The sequence below is a fragment of the Macrotis lagotis genome, chromosome X (assembly GCF_037893015.1).
Source record: "Macrotis lagotis isolate mMagLag1 chromosome X, bilby.v1.9.chrom.fasta, whole genome shotgun sequence".
Classification (NCBI taxonomy): Eukaryota; Metazoa; Chordata; class Mammalia; order Peramelemorphia; family Peramelidae; genus Macrotis; species Macrotis lagotis.
Genome location: NC_133666.1, coordinates 695,854,518 through 695,875,708, shown reverse-complemented (window position 1 = coordinate 695,875,708; position 21,191 = coordinate 695,854,518). Strand labels below are relative to the sequence as shown.

Here is a 21,191-nt window from a genome sequence, read left to right as displayed (position 1 = left end):
CCATCTTGGCTCCACCCCAAGATTATGCTTCTTGCCTTTACTCTGCCATCTTGGCTCCACTCCACCCCAAGGTTATGCTTCTTGTCTTTACTCTGCCACCTTGGCTCTACCTCAAGGTTGTGCTTCTTGCAAACTAGGTTTCAGCAATATGTGAATCATGAATCACCAGAAGAATAGTTTGTTTTCAAAGAGGTAGAAGAATTAGAGACCAAATTGCCAAGTTCACTAGATTCTGGAGAAAGCAAGAGAGTTCCAGGAAAAACACCTATATCTTCTTCCGTGACTATACTAAAGCCTTTGACTGTATGGATCACAACAAAGTTCTCATAGAGATGGGAGCATCAGATCATCTTATTTGTCTCCTGAGGAACCTGTATGTGGGCCAAGAAGCAATAAAACTGAACTTGGAACAATCGATTGGTTTAAGACAGGGAAAGGAGCAAGACAAAGCTGTATATTGTTGCCTTATTTAACTTACATGCAGAGTAGATTGTGTGAAATGCCAAACTATATTCACTAATCAAAAGCTGAAATTAAGATAGCTGGGTGAAATACCAACAATCTGAGATGGGCAGATGATATGAGTCTAATGGCAGAAAGTGAAGAGGAAATAAGAAGTCTCTTGATAAGGGTGAAAGAGGACAGTGTAAAAACTGGCTTGAAACAACATCAAAAAAACCAAGACCTTGGCAACTGGTCCCATCACTTGCTGGCAAACAGAGGGAGAAGAAATGGAAGGAGGGTCAGATTTTTTATTCTTGAGCTCAAAACTCATTGTAGTGGGATAGCCAGGTGGCGCAATGGATAAAGTGCCAGCCCTGGAGTCAGGAGTACCTGGGTTCAAATCCGGTCTCAGACATTTAATAATTACCTAGCTGTGTGGCCTTGGGAAAGCCACTTAACCCCATTTGCCTTGCAAAAACCTAAAAAAAACCCAAAACTCATTGCAGATGGCAATTGCAGCCTTGAAATTGCTCCTTGGAGGCAACACCAGGACAGCATAGTAAAAAGCAGAGATATTACCTTGCCAACAAAGGTCCATATAGTCAAAATTATGGTTTTTTCCAGTAACAATGGATGGCTGTGTGAGTTGGACTATAAAGAAAGCTGAGCATCAATTGTACTTTCCAGTTGTGATGTTGGAGAAAACTTTTTGAGAGTCCTGTGGACACCAGGGAGGTCAAATCATCAATACTTAAAGAAATTAATTCAGGCTGTTCACCAGAAAATCAAAAACCAAAGCTGAAGCTCGAATATTCTGACCACAGAATGAGAAGATGAGACTCATTGGAGTACTCCCTGATGTTGGGAAAGATTGAAGATAAGAGGAAAAGGGGTTGGCAGAGGATGAGATAGAGAGGTGTCATAGAAGCAACAAGCATAAGCTTAGAGAGACTTTGGGAGATAGTGGAGGATAGAAGGACCTGTGCTGTGGTCCATGGGCCCAAGAGGTGACCAAACAATGACAACAGACTGGGCAAGAAGTGATGAGGGTCTATGCCAGGCAGTATATGTGTGAATAGAGCAAGGAGGGGGACATGAACGAAGGTAGAAATGAAAAGATAGGGCGTGAGAATGAGGAATCGAGGATGGACTTAGGTTCTCAGCCTGGCTAACTAGCAGGATGGTGGTACCTTTGACAACATGAGGGACCAGTTTAGGGAATGATAATGAATTCCATTTGGGACATGTTGAGGAAGGAATAGCCAGAAGAAATGTCTAGTAGGCAGGAAGATCCGAGCATTACCCTATTGTGGGCGGCCCACATCCTCTCTATCTTGGGAAATTTAGAGTTGGATCAACAGAATAAACATGAAAGGTAATAAAACCTCTCTCTTCTCACAACCAACCTCTGCATTAAGACTGTCCAGGGTTCCCTGAGAGAGTCACCTGGACTCACCCCAGTCCCTTGGCACAGGACTCCCTGCTGGCTCAGACTCCCCTGGCCCAGGATCAGGAGGCAAGTTATTGAGTCTAGTCCTCAGCTATTAAAGAGCATGGGAACCTCAGGGTTCCATCAGTTGATCTAGAGCTCTAACATCAAGAATCACAGGATATTGCAACTGGAAAGGCGTCAAAAGATAGAACAGAAAATGTCACATCTGGGAAGGACCTGAGTGCAGGGAATGTCAGAGCTGGGAGGGATCTGAGAACAGGGGGTGTCAGAACAAGAGGAAAGAGAGTAGTCTTAGAACAGAGAAGTTTAGAACTGGACTTGAAATGATTTAATCCAACTCTTATTTTACACATGAGGAAACTGAAATCCAGTGAGGTTACATAAAGTAGAAGCCATGAGATTTGAACCCAGATCTGTTGGCTTGAAGTTAGCAACTCTTCTCTTGAAGAAATGGCCAAGGGCAGCTAGGTGGTGCAGTGGATAAAGCACCAGCCCTGGAATCAGGAGTACCTGGGTTCAAATCTGGCCTCAGACACTTAATAATTACCTAGCTGTGTGGCCTTGGGCAAGCCACTTAACCCCATTTGCCTTGCAAAAAAAAAAACCCTAGAAATGGCCAAGCTTCCACAGATTCAGTCTGCAAATGTAAGCATTTCGGACCAAATTCTGGTCATTAAAATAATGAATAAATAAGCCAAGAGAAGCCAGAATACACCAGATGGTTGCCCCACCGCCTTCTATCTGCTATGGGCACCATACATTAAGAGAGACACTAATAACTAAGAGGGCTCCCAGTGGTGTTGAGGAAAGGACTGGAGAAATTGAGGATGTTCTGTAAAGAAAAGGTTCAAGAAGAACCTGAGAACTCTCTTCACAAGGACTGAAATATTACCTCAGAGGGATTGGATGGCAACATTGGGACCAATTCATGCATGTTGTAGGAAGACAATTTAGGATTTCCTGTAATACAGAAGGAACAAAGTGGCCAAAGAGGTCTCACTGGAGGTTTTCAAATGGAAGCTCCATTGGTTGGTCAACCAGCAGGCATTTATTAGACATCAAGTACTCTGCTAACTCTCTGGAGATACTAAAAAAAAGACATCATCAGTCTCTGCCCTCAAGGACTTTTCAGTCTAATAGAGGAAAGACCAAGGTGACATGTTGTCGAGGGCTCCGAGTCTTACAAGGGGTAAAAGGTTGACTGATGCCTCTGAGGAGGTCACCTTCCAACCCTAATCTTCTCGGGCCCAGTCTGTCACCAACGCCAAAGACAATTATAAAGTAGGCACTTAATAAATGGTTTTTGTTGAATGAATGAATGAATGAATGAATGAATGAATGAATGAATAGAAAAAGTCCTTGGAATAAGGAGTGTGTTCCCAACAAACCAGTTAACTAGAGACAAGTCACTTTCTTTGGATGAGTCTGAATTTCCTTCCCTATAAATTGAGTCTTGAGATTAGAGATAGCATTGATTCAACCGCCTCATCTTACAAAGGAGGAAACCAAGGCCCAGAAAAGGAGAAGGATCCAAGAAGACAGTGTTGGATTTGAAGCCAGGTCTTTTGATTCTGATTTTGATTTTGATTTTGCTTTAACACAGCCCAATATTGGGGATCCTTTCACCTCCTCCCACCAGCCGATCCTCCCCAGTTTCCACATTCCCGCATTACTCCTAGTTTTGACATCAGGTCCCATAGCTCAAGCCCAACCTGACACCACCCCCTCCCCAGTTTGTGGCTAGGATAGTTGAATGATTCAGGCCTTTCCTGGTGCACCAGCCAGCCCCAGGCCCTTCGATTGTCGCCAGGCATTCAGGCCTCTCTCTCTCCTCACCCCCCAGCTCCCTGCTCAGCCCCAGGCTCCCCACCCAGCCCCAGGATGGCTCAGTCACTTGAGCCTCCCTGGTTCCCAGCTCAGCCCAGCTACACCCTGGGTCGGCAGCAGGTACCTCGACACAGTTGTCACAGACACTGCAGTGAGAACAGCGTGGGGGTCTGTAAAAATGGCAGGTCCCACACCATTTCATCCGTACTTGAATTCCCTTGATCTCCACATTCTTGTAGAGTGGTGCCCGGAAGTCATCCTCCTTGTCTTCGTCCTCATCCGCTGGTCACACCCCAAGAGGTAAAGCCAAGGAAGAGAGTTATTGAGAAGGGAACTTCTTAGCATCCTGGGGGATGAAGAATGGACCAGCCACCCAGGACCTTGACTCAGGGAAGGAGAAAGCCCAGGGAGGGTCCAACCAATCTTGGCACCAGTCACAGAGCCTGACCCAGTCCAGAGCCCAGACAATCAGGTTTTATTGCCAGGAGGGATTTTGGAGAGCACTGAGTCCAACTTCCTTGTTCATTTGATCAAGGACAAAAGTGAGGCCAAGAGAGAAGAGAGACTTGTCCCAGATCATATGAGGAGTAGTAGAGCAAGGACTTGAACCCAGGTCAGAGATCTAAGATCATCCAGTCCAATTCCCTCATTTTACAGGAAAAGAAATTGAGGACCAGGGAAGAGAAGGGACTTGCCCAGTGTCACTTGGGAAGTAAGGAACAACAGCCAAATTCAAACCCAACCCTCTGACTCCAAATCTAAAACTTTTTTTCACTAGGTCATATCAGCCAGCCCTGGGTGGCCAGTGCAGTCTAGAGAGAAGGATGGGAAAAGTGGGGAAGGGCCAACCTGCCTATGATGCCTCAAAGAGTATGGGACAGCATGAAAGTCCTAGACATGCAGACTGTGTCTGCCTTCCTTTCCCCCTCTGGTTGTAGTGAGCTCCGCTCCATCTCAGGCTTTGCCTCACTCTAAGCCCTGAGGTCTCTCCTTGGGTTAGTAGGAGCCAGGAACCAGGAGATCTGGTTTGAAACCCTAGCTCTGAAGATGCCACCTATTGGAGCCATCATTGGTTTTTATCTCCTTGAGTCTTGGTTCCCCCTCTGATCCCCAGTGCCTAGCAGGTGATTGGGCACCCTCCCATTTCCCCTATGGGACACAGCAGTAATTGAGTCGATAGCTGCCCTCTATCTCAGTCTCCAGGAACACCCCAGATGGGTGGCCCCTGAGCCTCATCCTCCCCTCTTACCTCGAGGGAAGACACCGGGGTCCATGAAGGTAGCCATGCTGAAGTTGGCCAACACAAAGAGGAAAACGATCCCATTGTAGATGGGAACAGCTGGGGAGATGGCTCTGGTCAGCCAGGGGCACCTGCAGAGGGACAACAGAAATTCAGAGATCAATGGGACTTCAAAAGTCAGTGAGTCCTCGTTATGTCTAGGGACATAATTAGGGGGGACCTCAGAGGAAGTGGGGGGAATATAAGGCAAAGTGTAATGGGGGACACGGTAGACATCTGGCCCAAAATACTCATTTCACCAAGGAGGAAACAGCTTCAGAGAGGAAGTCACTTCATCCAAAGCCCAGAGTTAGTGGGAGTCAAAGCCTGGACCAGAAGCTGTGGAATCTTGGACTGAGTGACTTTAGGGTTGCCTGTGTTCCCCAAGGCAAGCAAGGATCCCACTGCTTTTCTTCATCCTTCTCATCCTTGGTAGGGTACTAAAGATGACGTAGACAGAGGTGGATGGGGCCTCGGAAGATACCTGACCTCGTCTGTATCTACGCAACAACCGCCTTGCCAACCCTGGAGGATCTTGGGGACACCTGCTTCTGGACTGGGGAGCCTTCCCTATGTTCAGCTGGCCCAAGACCCAGGCACAACCATTTCCCCTTGCTCTTCCTTCTTCCCTCCCACTTTCTCTGGGAAATCCAATCAGATCAGATCAAAGCTTCCATCCATGCACTGCCATGAGCCGTTTCTCACCATCCTGGTGACTTCCTGCCTAGTCACTGCTCCCTTAGATGTGTTAAAGCAGAATGGAGTGTAAGCCCCTTGAGGTTGGCGCAGTCCGGTTAGTCCAGGGGTTAGAAACAAGAACAATTAGGGGGCACAGTGGAGAGAGCACTGGTCCTGGAGTTAGGGGGACTGAAGTTCAAATGCAGCCTCAGACACTTAATAATCACCTAGCTGTGTGACCTTGGGCAGGTCACTTAACCCTGACTGCCTCACATCCAGAGCCACCTCCAGTCATCCTGATCCACATCTGGCCACTAGATCCAGATGGCTCTGGAGGAGAAAGTGAGGCTGGGGACTGAGCACAGTACTCCCTTACTCAAAATCAATTCACATGCTTGTCCTGGTATTACCTCCCTGACGTCATGATCCTCTTCAAAAATGGACAAACATTAGTAACAAGAACAACACTGATACAGCACCTACTTATGTGCCAAACACTTTACAATTTTTATCTCACTGGACCCTCAACAACCCCTCATTTTGAAGATGAAGAAACTGAGGCAGACAGAGGTGAAGTGACTTGTTCAGGTCACATAGAACAGGATTAGAAGGCAGTTCTTTCTGTTTCTAGCTACTCCAGTGGGCATCCCAGCCTCTCCTGGAGGCTCACCAGAGAGATCCCTCTCTATTCCTCAGACAGCCCATTCCATCTGGTGACATTCTGACCTCATAGTTGGGAAGCTTTCCCTTGCACAAAGCAAAAACCTCTCCCTGCATCCTTTGTCTTGTGGTCCTCCTGTCCTCAGTGTCTTTCTCTGTAAAATGAGGAGGTTGGACTGAATGATCTCAAATCTCTGACCTGATTTTACCACTATTTGTGTGACTAGCTCCATGCACAGAGACCATAAGTGGGAGAAAAGGGAAAGACAAATCAGAAAATCTTTTCTGGAATCAGAATTGTCCCAAAGTAAAAGGAGCTGCATCAGGAGGTCCATGATCCAGCCAAAACTCTGGTCAGGGATGCTCGGAGAAAACCCTACAGACAGGTTATATAAGATGATGAGAGAAGGAGGACAGTTAGATGGTGCAGTGGATAGAGTCAGGAGGACCTGAGTTCAAATCCAGCCTCAGACACTAAATTACCTAGTTGGGTGATCCTGGGCAAGTCACTTAACCCCATTGCCTTGCAAAAGCAAAAAAAAAATAAAAGATGACAAGAGCAGTAAGACCAGGGCTAATGGGACCTCAGTGACCATCTGGTCCAATGAACCCCCAAATTTCCCCCTCTTGTTTTACATAGCAGAAGCCTAGAGAGGCTCCACAAATTACTCAGAGGGGGCAGGACTTGAATAGAGGTCTCTGACTCCAAATGAAGAATTTATTATGTGATGGTGGGTCAACCCCTTCAGGTCTGTGAGTCTCGGTTTCTTTTTCAGCCTCCCTGGCCTCCATTTTTTTCCTCTGGAAAGCAAAGGGACTGGACTTGATGGTGTCCAGATCCCTGCCAACTCGGAGAACCTGGGAGGCCCTTGGTGTAGATGGCCTGAGATGAGGAAGCCTAAGGAGAATGGTTGGCCTCTAGACTCAAGGAACACAGGAAATGATAACGTCATTCAATTAAGAGTGGGGCAGCCAGAAAGACAGCGTTTCCTTCGGGGAGGGAGTAACAGGGTCAGTCTGCCCCAGGAGAAAACAACGACTCCTGGCTTCCTTCCATTCTACAGGACGCCCCAATCAACAACCCGGGAGAGAGATGTCAGAGGGATCCCCTGAGTTTTTCCTGAAGCATCAGCGCTGCCCAAAGATTCCCCTCTTTCCTTGCCCCACCCTTCCCCCTCTCCTCCCCCAGGCAGCCAAGACCATCACATGCCCCACTACAGAGAACCGTTGGGGACTGGCTGTCCGAAGAAGGTGGATGGGAGGGCCCCAGGGCCAAGCAGCCACAGGGAGTCAGCTGTTCCCTTCCTACTCACAAAGATCATGAGATCTGAGAATGAGAGCTGGAAAGACCCTCAGAGGCCACCGAGCCCAACCCTTTCATTTTACAAAGGGGGAAACTGAGGCCCAGAGAGGCTATGCAAACTGTTCAAGGTTATTTGGAAAGCAGATAGCAGAGCTGGCATCTGAACCAAGGCTCTGACTCCAATTCAAGGAATTGAGCTGGATTCTATCTTACTATCCTTTCCTTGTCCACCAAGACCTCAGTGAGGCAGCCCCTGTCAGTGCCCACACCACAGAATGGACAGGTCTTCTCTCAAGGCTTTGTGCCACCAGATGCTAGCCTGACCATCCCTGGGCTATGGTACCCTGGAGGCCGCCATCACAGCTGCCACCTACAGCATCCACCCCAACTTTCCTATCACACATGGCTCACTTTCTGGCTCCTCATTCCTCCATCTCCATTCTTTTCATTCTCCTGCTCTGATCACCATCCTGACTATCATTGTCCTCTCCATCAACTGCCCCTGTACGGTGTCATCTACCAACAAATATTTAACATATATCAGGGACTGGGACATAAAGAGTTCCCTGCCCTCAAGAGGCTTACAGGGGGTGACTAGGTGGTCCAGAGTATTGGCCCTGGAATCAGGAGGATCTAAGTTCAAATCCAGCCACAGACACTTAACCCCATTGCCTTGCAAAAAAAAAAAAAACCTTATAGAGACATATTCCAGATAAAGTCCTGTTTTTGGTTTTGGAGAGAGGAGAGGAATACAGGAAAGGTCTCATATAGAAGGTGATGGTTGATTGAGCTTTGAAGGAAACGGATTCTCAGAGGCAGAGAGGGGAAGAAGCCCTTCCAGGCAGTGGGACGACCAATGCAAAGACATAGAGATGAGAGATGTAAGAAGCAACAAAAAAGGGGACAGCTAGATAATGCAGTGGATAGAATACTGTTTCTGGAGTCAGGAGGACCTGAGTTCAAATCCACCCTAATTTGATATTTACTAGCTGTGTGGCCCTGAGCAAGTCACTAACCCTGATTGCCTCACAAGAAAAAAGAAAAGAAAAGAGAAAAGAAAAGAAAGAAAAGAATTAAACAATAAGAAAGGCAGTCAACCTAGACCATAAAGTGTATGAAAAAGGAATCAGGTGTAAAAAGGAACAGAAAGGTAGGTGGAAGCCTACCTGGAAGGACTTTTCCATACAAAGAGAAGTGTCTGTATTTGATCCCACAAGTAACAGAGTCATTAGGGCTTATTAAGCAGAGGTGTAACAGAATCCGTCCCATGCTTTAGGAGAATGGCTTCACCCCCACTGGCTGCCTTTGTCACCATCTACTCTACTACATCAGAAAAACACCAGGTATAATAGAAAGAATACTATACTTTGGGTCAAGGACCTGAATATGAAGTCACTTAGTACCTGAATGGTCTTGGGTAAGTCATTTTATTTTGATGGGTCTCAGTTTTCTCGTCTGTAAAGTGAAGGCACTTGGACCAGAAGACTCTTTGCAACTCCAACATCTAAGGTCTAGCATCTCCACCCATCGCCTCCGCTCTTCTCATTTCCCACTATCACAATCTTCCATCTACGATAACTAACAATAAAAACACCGCCAGCTCCAAGGTGTGTTTAGCACCTCCAAGTTTTTCATCCTTTATCTCATCAGATGCTCGCAATATTAGCCCCATTTTACAGAGCAGGAGACTGAAGGAGCAAGCAATGATGACTTATCCAAGGTCACGGAGCTCACAAATGACCCATTTCTCTGCAGAAGGAGTTCTTAAGAGTGAGGGCTTTTAGGGCAGCTAGGTGGCATAGTGGATAGAGCACTGGTCCTAGAGTCAGGAGGACCTGAGTTCAAATTTGACAGATACTTAATAATCGCCTAGCTGTGTGACCTTGGGCAAGTCACTCTTAATGCCACTGCCTTAAATAAATAAAATTTTTAAAAAAGAGTGAGAGTTTTCAAGTTGCTCAGAGTGCCCAACCTGTGTGATGACCAATAGACGGACAGTGGCCAAGGAAGCCAGGAAGTTGTGTAAGAAAGATGAATCATCCCTTTGAGGTAGGGAGGAAGGGAGGGAGAGAGAGAGCAAAGGAAGTCTTTTTCCATCAGAAAACAGGATAATTTGGTGCCAGAGCACAGTTTACCTAATAAAACTTGGAGAGTAGATGTTAGCTCCCAAAGGGAATATGCCTGGTCAGACAGAAAAGAGAGATTTAATAAAGAGTAGGGTGCTAGGACTACAGACTTGGGGCTCAGATGACTGAAAGAGGCCACTTCGTTCTGGGACAGAGGACTCACAACCACAGGAACCCAGACTGGGAGCTGGAAGGGGCCAAGAAGATCATTAAATCTACCTCCCTCATTTTACAGATGAGAAAACTGAGGCACAGAGAAGTTAAATGCCAGAGTTACAAGTAAGTAACATGGATCTGAAACAAGATTTGGCCTCAGGTGGGACTCCAAGACCCTACTCACTCCACCATTAATAGTGAACTGCAAGTTCACCATGTGTCAATAATGTGACTGAGCTGCCAGAACACCTAGTGAGGGGGATTTGGGAGAGAGGACCATAGTTTCCTTTGCTCCCATCAGCCTGGATCCCATCAGTTCCATAGTTTAGAAAGGGATCAGCCAGAAGAAGGTCCAAAGAAGTGCAATCAGGATGTGGTGGGTTTGGACATTATGGCCCTGGGGATATTTAGTCTGGAAAGGAGAAGCGTGGGAGGGATCCAGGAACTGTAGCTATCTACTTGGCAGGGTTGTCCTAAGGGAGATAGATTTGTCTTGTTTTGATGAACAACAAAGTGGGGAGAACATGGGAGGCAGATTTGAGTTCAAGGGAAAACCTCCTCACAATAAGAATTGTAGAACGGTGGGGGCGGATAAGGGCACCTCCCAAGAAAACTTCAATTGAAGGTGAGATGCCCACTTGTTGGGCACTGGCAGAAGGATTCCTGGTCAAGAATGGGTTGACCTAGTAGATCCCAGACTTGTCTTCCTCCTCAGAGATTCTGGGGATGAAGGAGTCATGCTGCAGCTAAGAACCAACCTTACTTTTGTTGGAGCGTGGCTGGGAGTCTGAAGAAAGGGAAAGTGGGTCTCAGAGCCACCTGCCACAGGAGAGGACTGATCCAAGACTGGTGGTCACTGTGGGGGAAAAGCATGCCTTCCCCTCATGGGGTATTCTGGGACAAAGTCACATTGACCCTAGGCTAGTTACAGCTCCCATCATGATTTTCCAAGGCTCAGGAGCTTTACCGGAGACTCCAAGAACATGCTAGGTTCACAGTCATCGAGCCCAATCCCTGCAAACTTTACAGATGGGGAAACTGAGGCCAAGAGAAGTGAAGGGTCACATAGTGAGTCAGAGGTAGAACTGCCAAGTCTACATTATGCTAAGTCAACAATGTCCCCAGAACAAATGGGCCAGGTTTCCACCCATTCCCATCCCCCCAGATTTCAGATTCATCTGTCTCCATCAATCAGTCAACTAGCTTTTTAATAGGCAACCCTTTTGTGCCAGATGGTATGCTAGGTACCCCCTGGGGCCCTGACCAAGCTCAGTCACCCATTCCACAATGCCAAATTCACTTCCAGCCAATCAGGAGGCTCCCTGATTATCATCAGCCTGGGGGCCTGCCACCCAGCTCCTCATATAATCATTAACCAAATAAAGGAGGAAAAGGAGTCAGGAGCCCAGAACCTAGATCAGGCTTGGAATCCTGCCACTATCTTTGCGACCTGAAGGAAGTCACTTTTTTTGTGCCTCAGTTGCCTCATCTGCAAAGTGATAATTACAGCTATTGTCCCCCTTCCCTCATAGGGCGACTATGAGGGAAACCTGCTGTAAACTCCAAAGACCTAATGGAAGTTAATATGAAATACCAGTGAAGTTTCCCCTAGGCCAGATCAAAGATATAAGCTCTGGGTTCGTGGCCATCTGGATAAATTCCAAGGAACTAGTATGCCCAGAATGCACTCCACCTCTAATTCAAGGGCAATCTTCCTCTTCCCCTGCTCTTGTCAGAGGTAGAAAGGCAACCTGGAAAGCAGCAAGACCTGGGTTCAAATCCTACCTATCATGAATAATGAATGTGTGACTTTGAATGCTCCAGAATTCAAAGCTCTCAAAATAGACATATTATAAGCCTGGAAGGCTCTTCCTGCTCCCACTCCCTGGATTCTTTTAAGTCCCAACTTACATTCCACCTCCTACTGGAAGCCTTCCCCAACCCCTCCTAATTCCAGGACCTTCCCTGGGTTTTTTTTCCTATTTATCTGGTCTGTAGCTTGCTTCACATATATTTGCATATCGTCTACCCTACTAGATCCCAAGCTCCATGAGAACAGGAATTGGGTTTTGCCCTTTTTTTTTTTTATCTGGCACATAATAAATGGTTAGTAAATAATTTATTGATGGAAGAATTCAGAGAAGTGTGGAAAGATGTTTATGAACTGATGCAAAGGGAAGAAAACCAAATCAAGAAGGGCAACAACAGTGTAAATGGAAAGAAAGCAAAACTGAGCATTGTCTATTTAGAAAAAACAAACATAAATCTAGCCTTTAATCAAGAAGGAAGGGAGGTGCTGCTAGGTGGTGCAGTGGATAAAGCACCAGCCTTGGAGTCAGGAGTATCTGGGTTCAAATCTAGCTGTGTGGCCTTGGGGAAGCCACTTAACTCCATTTGCCTTGCAAAAACCTACATAAAAAAAAAAGGAAGGGAATAAATATTTATTAAGCTCTTCTGCATTCCAGACACTGTGATAAATATTTTACAAATATGATTTCATTTGATCTTCACAACGACACTGATTGGTGCTGTTACTATCATATTTTACAGTTGAGGAAAGTAAAGCAGATAAAGTTCAAGTGATTTGTCTAAGGTCATAATGTCTAAGGTCATAAGGTCTAAATGTTGAAAATCTGACTCCTGACTATCTCTAATCTCCTATCAAGAGATAGATTAAGGTACCTCCTTCCCATCTTGGAAGAGGGAGAACCTTTAGCTGGGGGTTAAGAGATGCACATTACTACACTCAGTTAATATGTTGGTCACTATTTTACCTTTTTTCTTTCTTTTTTCTTTTCTTTTCTCATTTTCTTTTATTTATTTGTTTATTTGTTTGTTTGTTTGTTTGTTTGTTTGTTTTAGTTTTTACTCTTTGCTCCCTGGGAAGGTTGGCTAAATGAAGGAAGGCTATACTAGGAGATAAATATCAAAACCAAGGGTCAGATTTTAAAATCCTTGGTGAATTGGCTTTGGAGGTGGGGAAGGAAAATGGTCTAGAGTCTGAGATTCACAGACTTCATAGGATGCTTGGTCTACAGCTGGACTCTGTATCTGACACCCTGTCCACCAGACCACACTGTCCCTGGCTAACCAGGTTTTTTCTCCTTATTTGGTTGGCATAGGTACCCAGCCTGTCACTGTGGTCCCTCCTTCCCTGGCTCCACAGAGTGCCAGCTCCACTCTGGGCTGTTCCCCCAGCCTCCCCTTTGTTCTGACCAGTTGTCCCTTCCCCTGCATCCCCTTCTGACTGGCTCCCTGGCTAAAGGGCAGAGAGGGGGAGGCGGCCACCGCTGCCCCCAAGCTAGCTCCTCTCTCCTCTTCTGTGCCCTTTGAGATGAGGCAGGCTAGACTGTGGCTCCCACAAAGGCCCCTGTGTCCCCAGCAGGGTGAGGGAGGCCAAGAGCATGTAACCTTTACCAAATGCCAGGCTGCCAGGGTCTAGAGTTGGGTCCCAAGATGTGGGGGGACTCATCCAGATGATGATGCCCCCAGGCAGACTTGAGCTATGATAATGGTAAAAAAAAATGGTCAAATAATAAAGCTTTGTGCAAAGAGAGACCCAGGAGAAGAAAGCAGAATCATGTGAGGAAGGGAAACAGTACAGAACGGGCTGGCTCAGGAGTCAAAGGAGCTGCCCTCCAATTCCAATCCTATCACTTCTGACTACTGTGGTTGTGAAGACAAAATAAAATAGTTCTTATAAATTGCTTGGGGCATCACAGTGGTGATGCCAGGTGACACCAGGTCTGGTGTCAGGAAGACCTGAGTTCAAATCCTACCTCAGATAATTCTTAGCTGTGTGACCCTGGGAAAGTCACTTCATCCTGTTTGCCTCAGTTTCCTCACCTGTAAAATGAACTGAAAAAAAGAAATGGCAAACCACTTCAGGATCTCTGCCAAGAAAACCCCCAATGGCGGCTAGGTGGCGTAGTGGATAAAGCACTGTCCCTGGAGTCAGGAGGACCTGAGTTCAAATCCGGTCTCAGACACTTAATCATTACCTAGCTGTGTGGCCTTGGGCAAGTCACTTAACCCTGTTTGCCTTGCAAAAACCTAAAAAAAACAAAAACAAAAAAAAACAACCCAATGGACTGGCTGTTGAACCCAGGAAAGGAAAGGAATGACCACAGTGCCAGGCTAGGTAACCATGACAACCAGCTAAGAAGCACAGAAAAAGCCTGTTTAGCCAGAGGCAGTGTGGCATAGTGGGTAGGTGTAGAATCCAGCTCTAGGCCTAGTAACCTCTGAGCCTCTCTCACTGCGCCTGTGAATCTTAGACTCTAAACCACCTCCTCCCCCACCTCCGCAGCCAATTCACCAAGGATTTTAAAATCTGACCCTTGGTTTTGATATCATATCTCCTAGTGTGACCCTCCATTCAGCCAACCTCCCAGGACAAAGAGTCTGATGCAACTGAAAGATGACTAAACTAAAATAGGCAGAGCACCTAGCCACACAGCAGGAGCTTAATAGATGCTTGTTCCTTCTTTTTTTTACTTCATTTAATTTTTTACAATTGTACGATGTTCAGCATTGTGAACCTTGGTAAGGTGACTTGCTCAAAGTCATACAGCTACTGTTGGAGGTAGGATTTGAACCCAAGACTTCCTGACTCTGCGTCCAACCCTTTAGTGACTCACTAGGTGGGACTGTCCTAGAGAAGAGAAAGGTTCAGGGATGCAATGAGGGGAATGAGACCAGGAAACTGATGTGATTGCTGACCAGGACCCACAGGGTGACAGCAGCAGCAGCCTCCTCCCATCACCCTGGACAGCTGCCTCCAGACAGTGGCCTCCAACCTGTCCTGGTAGGGCGATGGACCTGGTCTGCTTCTGTGTCACCTCCCCACTCAGACAAGTCCCTTGGACACAGGGTTTTGGTGGGCATCAGAATGGAGGGGACACTTTTGGAGGAAGTGCCTTTAGAGAGTGACAGGAAAGGTTCCAGCAAAGGCAGAGGCTGGGCATTCTGGCCTCCTGCCCCACTAAGCAGGGTCTCTCATCTACCATGTGGCCTCTCATTGTCCCTCCTATCCTATCCTACTCTGCCCACTCCATGATCTGCACTTTGTTACCTCAAGGGCAGGCTGACCCAACAGACAAAGTACTAGAAATTCAAGTCCGCAAGCCCTAGGTTCAAATCCTCCCTGGAACAGTACGAGCGAAGGAGGAGGATAGCCTAGGAAGGTCAGAGAATCAAGGCTGCATTTCAGGGGCAGAATTATCCAGAGTATAAGGGAGACCTGGGAAGGAAACTTCCAATAGCAAACTCCCTTCCCCTGGAACTTGGACTCCCTCCTGGTTGAGGTGAAACAGGCCTGGCCAGGCTCCAGTGCCAACTTTGGGGGAGATTCTTGGGGTAGTCTGTGTCTACCTGGCTTGACTTGGCTAGATCCTTCCAAAGGCCTCTTCTGACCTTTGTCACCCTTGAATGTTGATGTTCCCCCCACATTTCATTGCCTTCATTTTGTAACTTTCCCATATTTACCTATTCAAGTCCTTGTGGTCTCCCCCACAAAACTATGAGTTCCCTGAGGGCAGGGCCTTTCTTTGTGCACCCAAGACTTGCATTGGCATACAGTAGGCGCTTAATAAATGCTTATCAAGTATCTGAACCTAGTTATTTCCATGTTGAGTCCTTGAGAACAGAGAGTGGATTTGCCTTCTTCCCCAGTATACAGTACGTAATTAATAAGTGCTTGGTAGCGGATTGAGTGATAGAACCCTCATTCCTTTGGGAAAACTGGCAGTGGGAGGAGGGAGAGCTGGAGGCACCAAGCGCTGTTCTTTGAAATTCTGGCCAAACATAATGACAGGGTGAGTTTTGCCGCTAACCCTTGGCTGCTCTTTGGGGTGGAAGAAGAATCTATTTGGAAATGAGAGTGATGTAGAAAAACAAAATACGGCAATCAAACTGAAAATCAGAGGCGAGGCAGGGTTGTCTCCTGGGCAGACGGTCACTGGCCTCTGGTGGGAAGGCCTGGGGAGCCCCTTTTAATGTGCTCTGACTGTATGACCCTGGATAGGCACCCTCACCTCAAGGTTATCTCTCTAATATTAAAGTGCAGAAAAGGTGGGACTCAATGTAAGAAGACTCCTCATGGGCAGCCCTTTCTGCCAAGAAAATCACAGATCCTGTCTGATGGCCCCCACCCCCAAACCATCCCCCTTCTTGTGGATATTAGTAAGTAAGAACTACTCTGGGCGGCTAGGTGGCACAGTGGATAGAGCACTGGCCCTGGAGTCAGGAGTACCTGGGTTCAAATCCAGTCTCAGACACTTAATAATTACCTAGCCGTGTGGCCTTGGGCAAGTCATTTAATCCCATTGCCTTGAAAAAATCTAAAAAAGAAAAAGAAAAAAGAAAAGAACTACTCTGATCAAAGCAGACGTTGGGCACAGTGGCTAGAATTTGAGTTGAGTGATTCTGGGTGAGTCACTTAACCTGTGCCAGCCTCAGGTTCCTCAATTCTAAAATGAAAGTAGTAGTATTTATCTTTCTGGGTGGTTATGATGACCAAATGCAGGAGCTACATAAATGCTTATTCCTTTGCCCTTCCCCGCTTTTCCCCTGCCCAGTCATCACAAGATGGCGGCTCTGCCAAGATCACAGTGGTTGGACCAAAGGCAGATAGATTTCTCAGAATTTAAACCGCCCAAGGGGAGACTAGAGGGCAGGGATCTCAAAGCACCCTTAGTAATCCTAGCTTGCTTTATTTCCAACCCTGTCCCGACTTGCATTATGGAGAGGATGGAGGTTGGCTGCTCTAAACTTGACTAATTAGAGAAAATCCAAGAAGCAGATAGGGAGCAGACAGAGAGAACTTAGGAGACTCAGCCAAGGAGCTGGGGAAAGCCATGGAATTGTTCTAAAAAAGAGATCAAGAGGATGCCTGGGGCCCAGATTCCCCAGGAACCTAAGATGAGATCCTTTGACTACATACACCCTTGGCCTCATGGGACCAAGGCCATGGCTCACATTCAGACCCTCATCCCCTCCACCCCAGACTGGCCTCCTCATTGGTCTTCTTGCCTCAGGTTCGGTTTCTTCCCTCTCAGTCCATTCTCTACCTCCCCTCCCCCCCCCAGTCATCTTCTTCCTCCAAGTATGGGCCTCTAGTTTCCCAATCCTTCAAGACTCAATTCCAGGAAACAGCTGTCTATTCCCAGATGGTCTTCCCTCTGGAAAAAAGGATGAATTTTGGTCTATTTGTGGGTGGGGTTGGGCAGGGGAAGCTGCAGAGGCAAAACAGTCAATAAATTTGTATTTGGCTTCTACTAAGCACTGGAGATAGGAGGAAGGGCAACAGCCAGTGCCTGCCCTCAAGGAGCTTGCAGTCTAATGGGGAAGACAATATGCAAAGAACAAAGGGAGAACAAGGGTAAATGGAGGTGCATTTTAAGGGGAATTGAAGAGGAAAGGCTTCCCATAGAAGATGGAGTTTGAGTTTGGCAGAACCATCCTGCAGGCTATGAGGGCCACCTCATTGAAAGTCTTCTAGAAAAGGCTGGATGATATCTATGGGTGGGGTTGAACTGGGGGGGGGTCCTTTTCAGCTCTGGAATTCTGGGATTCCATAAACATTAGGCCAAGTTCTTTGGACTTGGCAGGCACTTGGGAGCCATGGAAGGTTCTGAAGAAGAGGAGGGACCAGATCAGATCTTGGTGTGGAAGGAAGATGAACATAGCCAGAAAAGGTGGGGAGGGAATGGAGAGTGAATGTTGTGACTTGGCAAGGGAGTTTTGCTACCCTTGATGTACCCCTAAAATCTCACACTAGAGACTCTGGTCCTCCCTAGTACAGACACCAAGCGTGATCCAAGCTGCCAGTTCTGGAGAATCTGCCCCCCTCTTTGCAATGCTTGCTTACAGAAGGACCAAGGTCTGGCTGTTCAACCAGACTGGACCCAGAGGGCCACCTAACTAGGAAGCCAGCCTGGCCCAGGGGCAAGGTAGCTTCCCTTGAAATAAAGACCAGGGTTCAAATCCTTCCTCTGACCTGAGCTGAATGAGCCACGGTAAGTCACAAATCTCATATGCCTGTTTCCTCCTCTGAAAATAGGAGATGATACCTACCTTATAGGGTTCCTATGGAGTTTAAGGAGGTAAGATTTGCAGAGCACTTTACAGCCCTCAAAGTGATCTAGAAGTATTATCCTTTGTTTCGACCGGTGATTGCAATGAGGGGACTCCTAGTGTGGAAACTCCTCCCACTCATGCAGGGCAGCAACTCTTTAGGACCTTAAGAATCCTTAAAAGTTCATTGATTTACAGATGAGGAAACTGAGGCTGAGATGCTCAAGGTCACAGTGAGTCAGTGGCAGAGTCTGATGCCAACCCAAGCCTTTGATCTCCCAGAGCCCTCGCCTTGCCCATCCAAATGGAAAAGCTGGTATAAAGGAAAAAAGACTAGAGGAGAATCCAGGATCAGCTAGTCTGGCCAGCAGGGCAAGGGAATGTCTCTATTAATAGTAAGATTCCATCATTTTGGGATTTGGTTATTTTTAGACAGAAGTGAGAGGCTATTTTAAGGGTGCCAATGGCGGGCACCACTGGCGGGCTGGCTCATTCACGCATCTCAGAACCTGCTCTGAGTCTCCCCTTCTTGCTCATGGAACAAGAGTGGGCCCTAGAGGGAGGGAGACAGGCTTGGGAGGAGCTAACAATAGCCTTGGACAGGTACCTCGAGAGCTCAGCCCCCGCAGAGCTGGAGGGCCTCCGAGCTGAGCCACCCACGAAGGACAGGATGGGCCTGGACACTGGAGCCTTGGCTCTAGCCCAGGAAGCAGCGGGTGTCTGACAAGCCCGGACCTGCACTTCAGATTGGGATGCTGCTGTCCAGCATCCAGATTCAGTCAAAGGCCAACCATTCATACCTCTGAGGCAGGGAGGAGTCTTATTCCTAGAAGCCCACACTCCTCCAACCTGGAGCTATAAGAGATCTTAGAACAGGGGGTGTCTGAGCTGGGAGAGACCTCAGCACGGGGAATAGCAGGGCTGGGAGGGTCCTTAAAAACAGTAGATTTTTGGATTTAAAATCAAGAAAATCTGTGACCTTTACTACCTATGTGACCTTGGGACACCTCATCTCTTTGGGTCCCAGTTTCCCCAGATGTAAAATAAGGAGGTTAATGGCTTCTGAGGTCTCTTCTAGTCCTATATTTAGTATCCTCTCTCTTTTAAAATCTGGATTGGATACCCCTAACCAGTTGAGTGACTCCTCCTGTCAGGGATCTTGACTTCTTCCTCCACAAAATGGGACCACTGGACCAGAAAGCATCCAGGGTCCCTTCCACCCCAACAGGCCCGTACATGGGCACCTCCCATAGTCCTTGCCATCTGACGTTTGCAAATTTGTTGGAGATAACATTCTGAAAACAGCCAGGGACAGCAGAGACTGCCATTGCCCCAAGACTCAGGACTTAGAATCCTGAGCCTATAGCTATTCAGGCATTTACAAAATGGGTACCCCCCCACTCCAACCTGCACCATGTTCCCCGACTCCTAGAAATAAGGGAGTCACAGGGCTGTATGCGTGTTGGAGGGGAAGATAGACATCCTGAGAAAATGCCGTGGAGGGCCTGGGGGCCTTGGGAATGGCAAAGCCTCAGCCAGCACCAGAACCTACCTTGGAAACAAAGCTAATGTTAATATTCCTTCCTTCCTTCCTTCCTTCCTTCCTTCCTTCCTTCCTTCCTTCCTTCCTTCATTCATTCATTCATTCATTCACTCATTCATTCATCAGGGACTTCTAGCTAGGCACTGAGAGCACAGATCAACAGTCTACATGCTCCTGGAGGAAGACCAGTAGATAATTGGGGGCGGCACCCATCACTAGGGAGTTAAGGAAAGGTCTCATGTGGTCAATCCATCAGTCAGCAAGGATTTATTAGGCCACTAATGGGTACTAGTCACAGTGCTAAGTACGGAGGATCCACAGAGCAGCAAAGGACAGAATCAATCAAGTTGATCTGGTGGGGGCAGGAACTAGGCCTTGGAAACCAAGGGGTCCACACAGGATGAACACAGTGTAAATGGATAATAAACACAGAGAAGGTGCCAGCAGCTAGGAGGACTGAAAGAGGGCTTCTACAGTTCAGTCCTTACTGGCTGTCATGGAGGCAAGGAAGGGTCATGGTTAGAGCCCTTGGAGTCAGGAAGATGTAGGTGTGAATCCTGCCCTACATCATCTAACTGTTACCTCCCTCTTTGGAATCTGTTTCCTCCTCCCTAAATAGAAGGGGGCAGACTTGATGAATTCTAAGGGCCCCTCCAACTCTGTGGCCATGATCCTACATTTTAGTGATCTTTGGGGGTGGGGGGAGAGAATAAGCCCCCCAGAACACCAGAGCTGATATTTTAATTCCCTGTCTTCCATAATGCCAACACAGGACTCTGTATTCAATAGGGGTTTAATAAATGAGCAGCCAGGTGGTGCTGTGGATAGAGCACTGACCTTGTAATCAAGAAGACCTGAATTCAAATCCAGCCTCAGATCTACTAGTTGTGTAACCATGGGGGAGTCACTTAACCCTGACTGCCTCCCCTCCAGGGCCATCTCCAATGGTCCTGATCCATCTCTGGCCACCGGACCCAGATGGTTCCAGAGGAGAAAGTGAGGCTGGTGACTTAGCAAGCCCACTCTCACCCAAATCCAATCCATGGGCTTATCATGACATCCCCTCCCTGACCTCATGATCTTCTTCGAGAACAAAGGACAACAACCATAGATGCTTCTAGCATTTAAGAGTATGGCCTGGATCCCATCACATTAAAGCACCTACTGGATTCATGATGCCCGTCTCAGGGATGGGGAAAATACTGAATTTAGCCAGGGCAGAATTTACAAGAAAAGACATACCGTCTCCCACAAAGTTGGTCACAGAGCCTTTGCTTGAAAACCTCCAGCTACAGGAAACTCACTCCCTCTCCCTGGGTAGCCTTCTGAACAGCTCCCACAATGAAGAAGGTTTTCTGAGGATCCAGTCTCAATCAGCCTCTCTGCCCCTCCCCCCTACTACTCTGATTCTGGCCTGTGGAGCCAAGAACAAAGCTAATCCCTCCTTCACGTGGCAGCCCTTTAAATAGCTTGCTAAGGAGAGCTCTCCGACTCTTCCAGGCTAACCACTCTCTGGGACAATGGATCCCTTTACGAGGAAAGGATCCTCCCCTTTCTGACTGGGCTCATCTGAACACTCTTCATTGACATGGTGTAAATGTAGTCCAGGTGTGGACATATGACGGGTCATTAGCCAGCCTCCCAAT

The 21,191-nt window shown here is 47.3% G+C and overlaps 1 protein-coding gene across 4 annotated transcripts in view; it reads right to left on the bottom strand.

Annotated features, from left to right (window-relative positions):
• The window catches only part of ZDHHC8 (zDHHC palmitoyltransferase 8), a 78,822-nt gene that overhangs the window by 23,069 nt on the left and 34,562 nt on the right, over positions 1-21,191 (bottom strand). For all 4 annotated transcript variants that reach the window (XM_074206532.1, XM_074206529.1, XM_074206531.1 and 1 more), the window contains exons 2-3: positions 4,974-5,095; positions 3,849-4,006 (exon numbers count right to left, since the gene is read on the bottom strand). In XM_074206532.1, the coding sequence (XP_074062633.1) occupies positions 3,849-4,006; positions 4,974-5,095 (280 nt within the window). The remainder of the gene's footprint in view (positions 1-3,848; positions 4,007-4,973; positions 5,096-21,191) is intronic.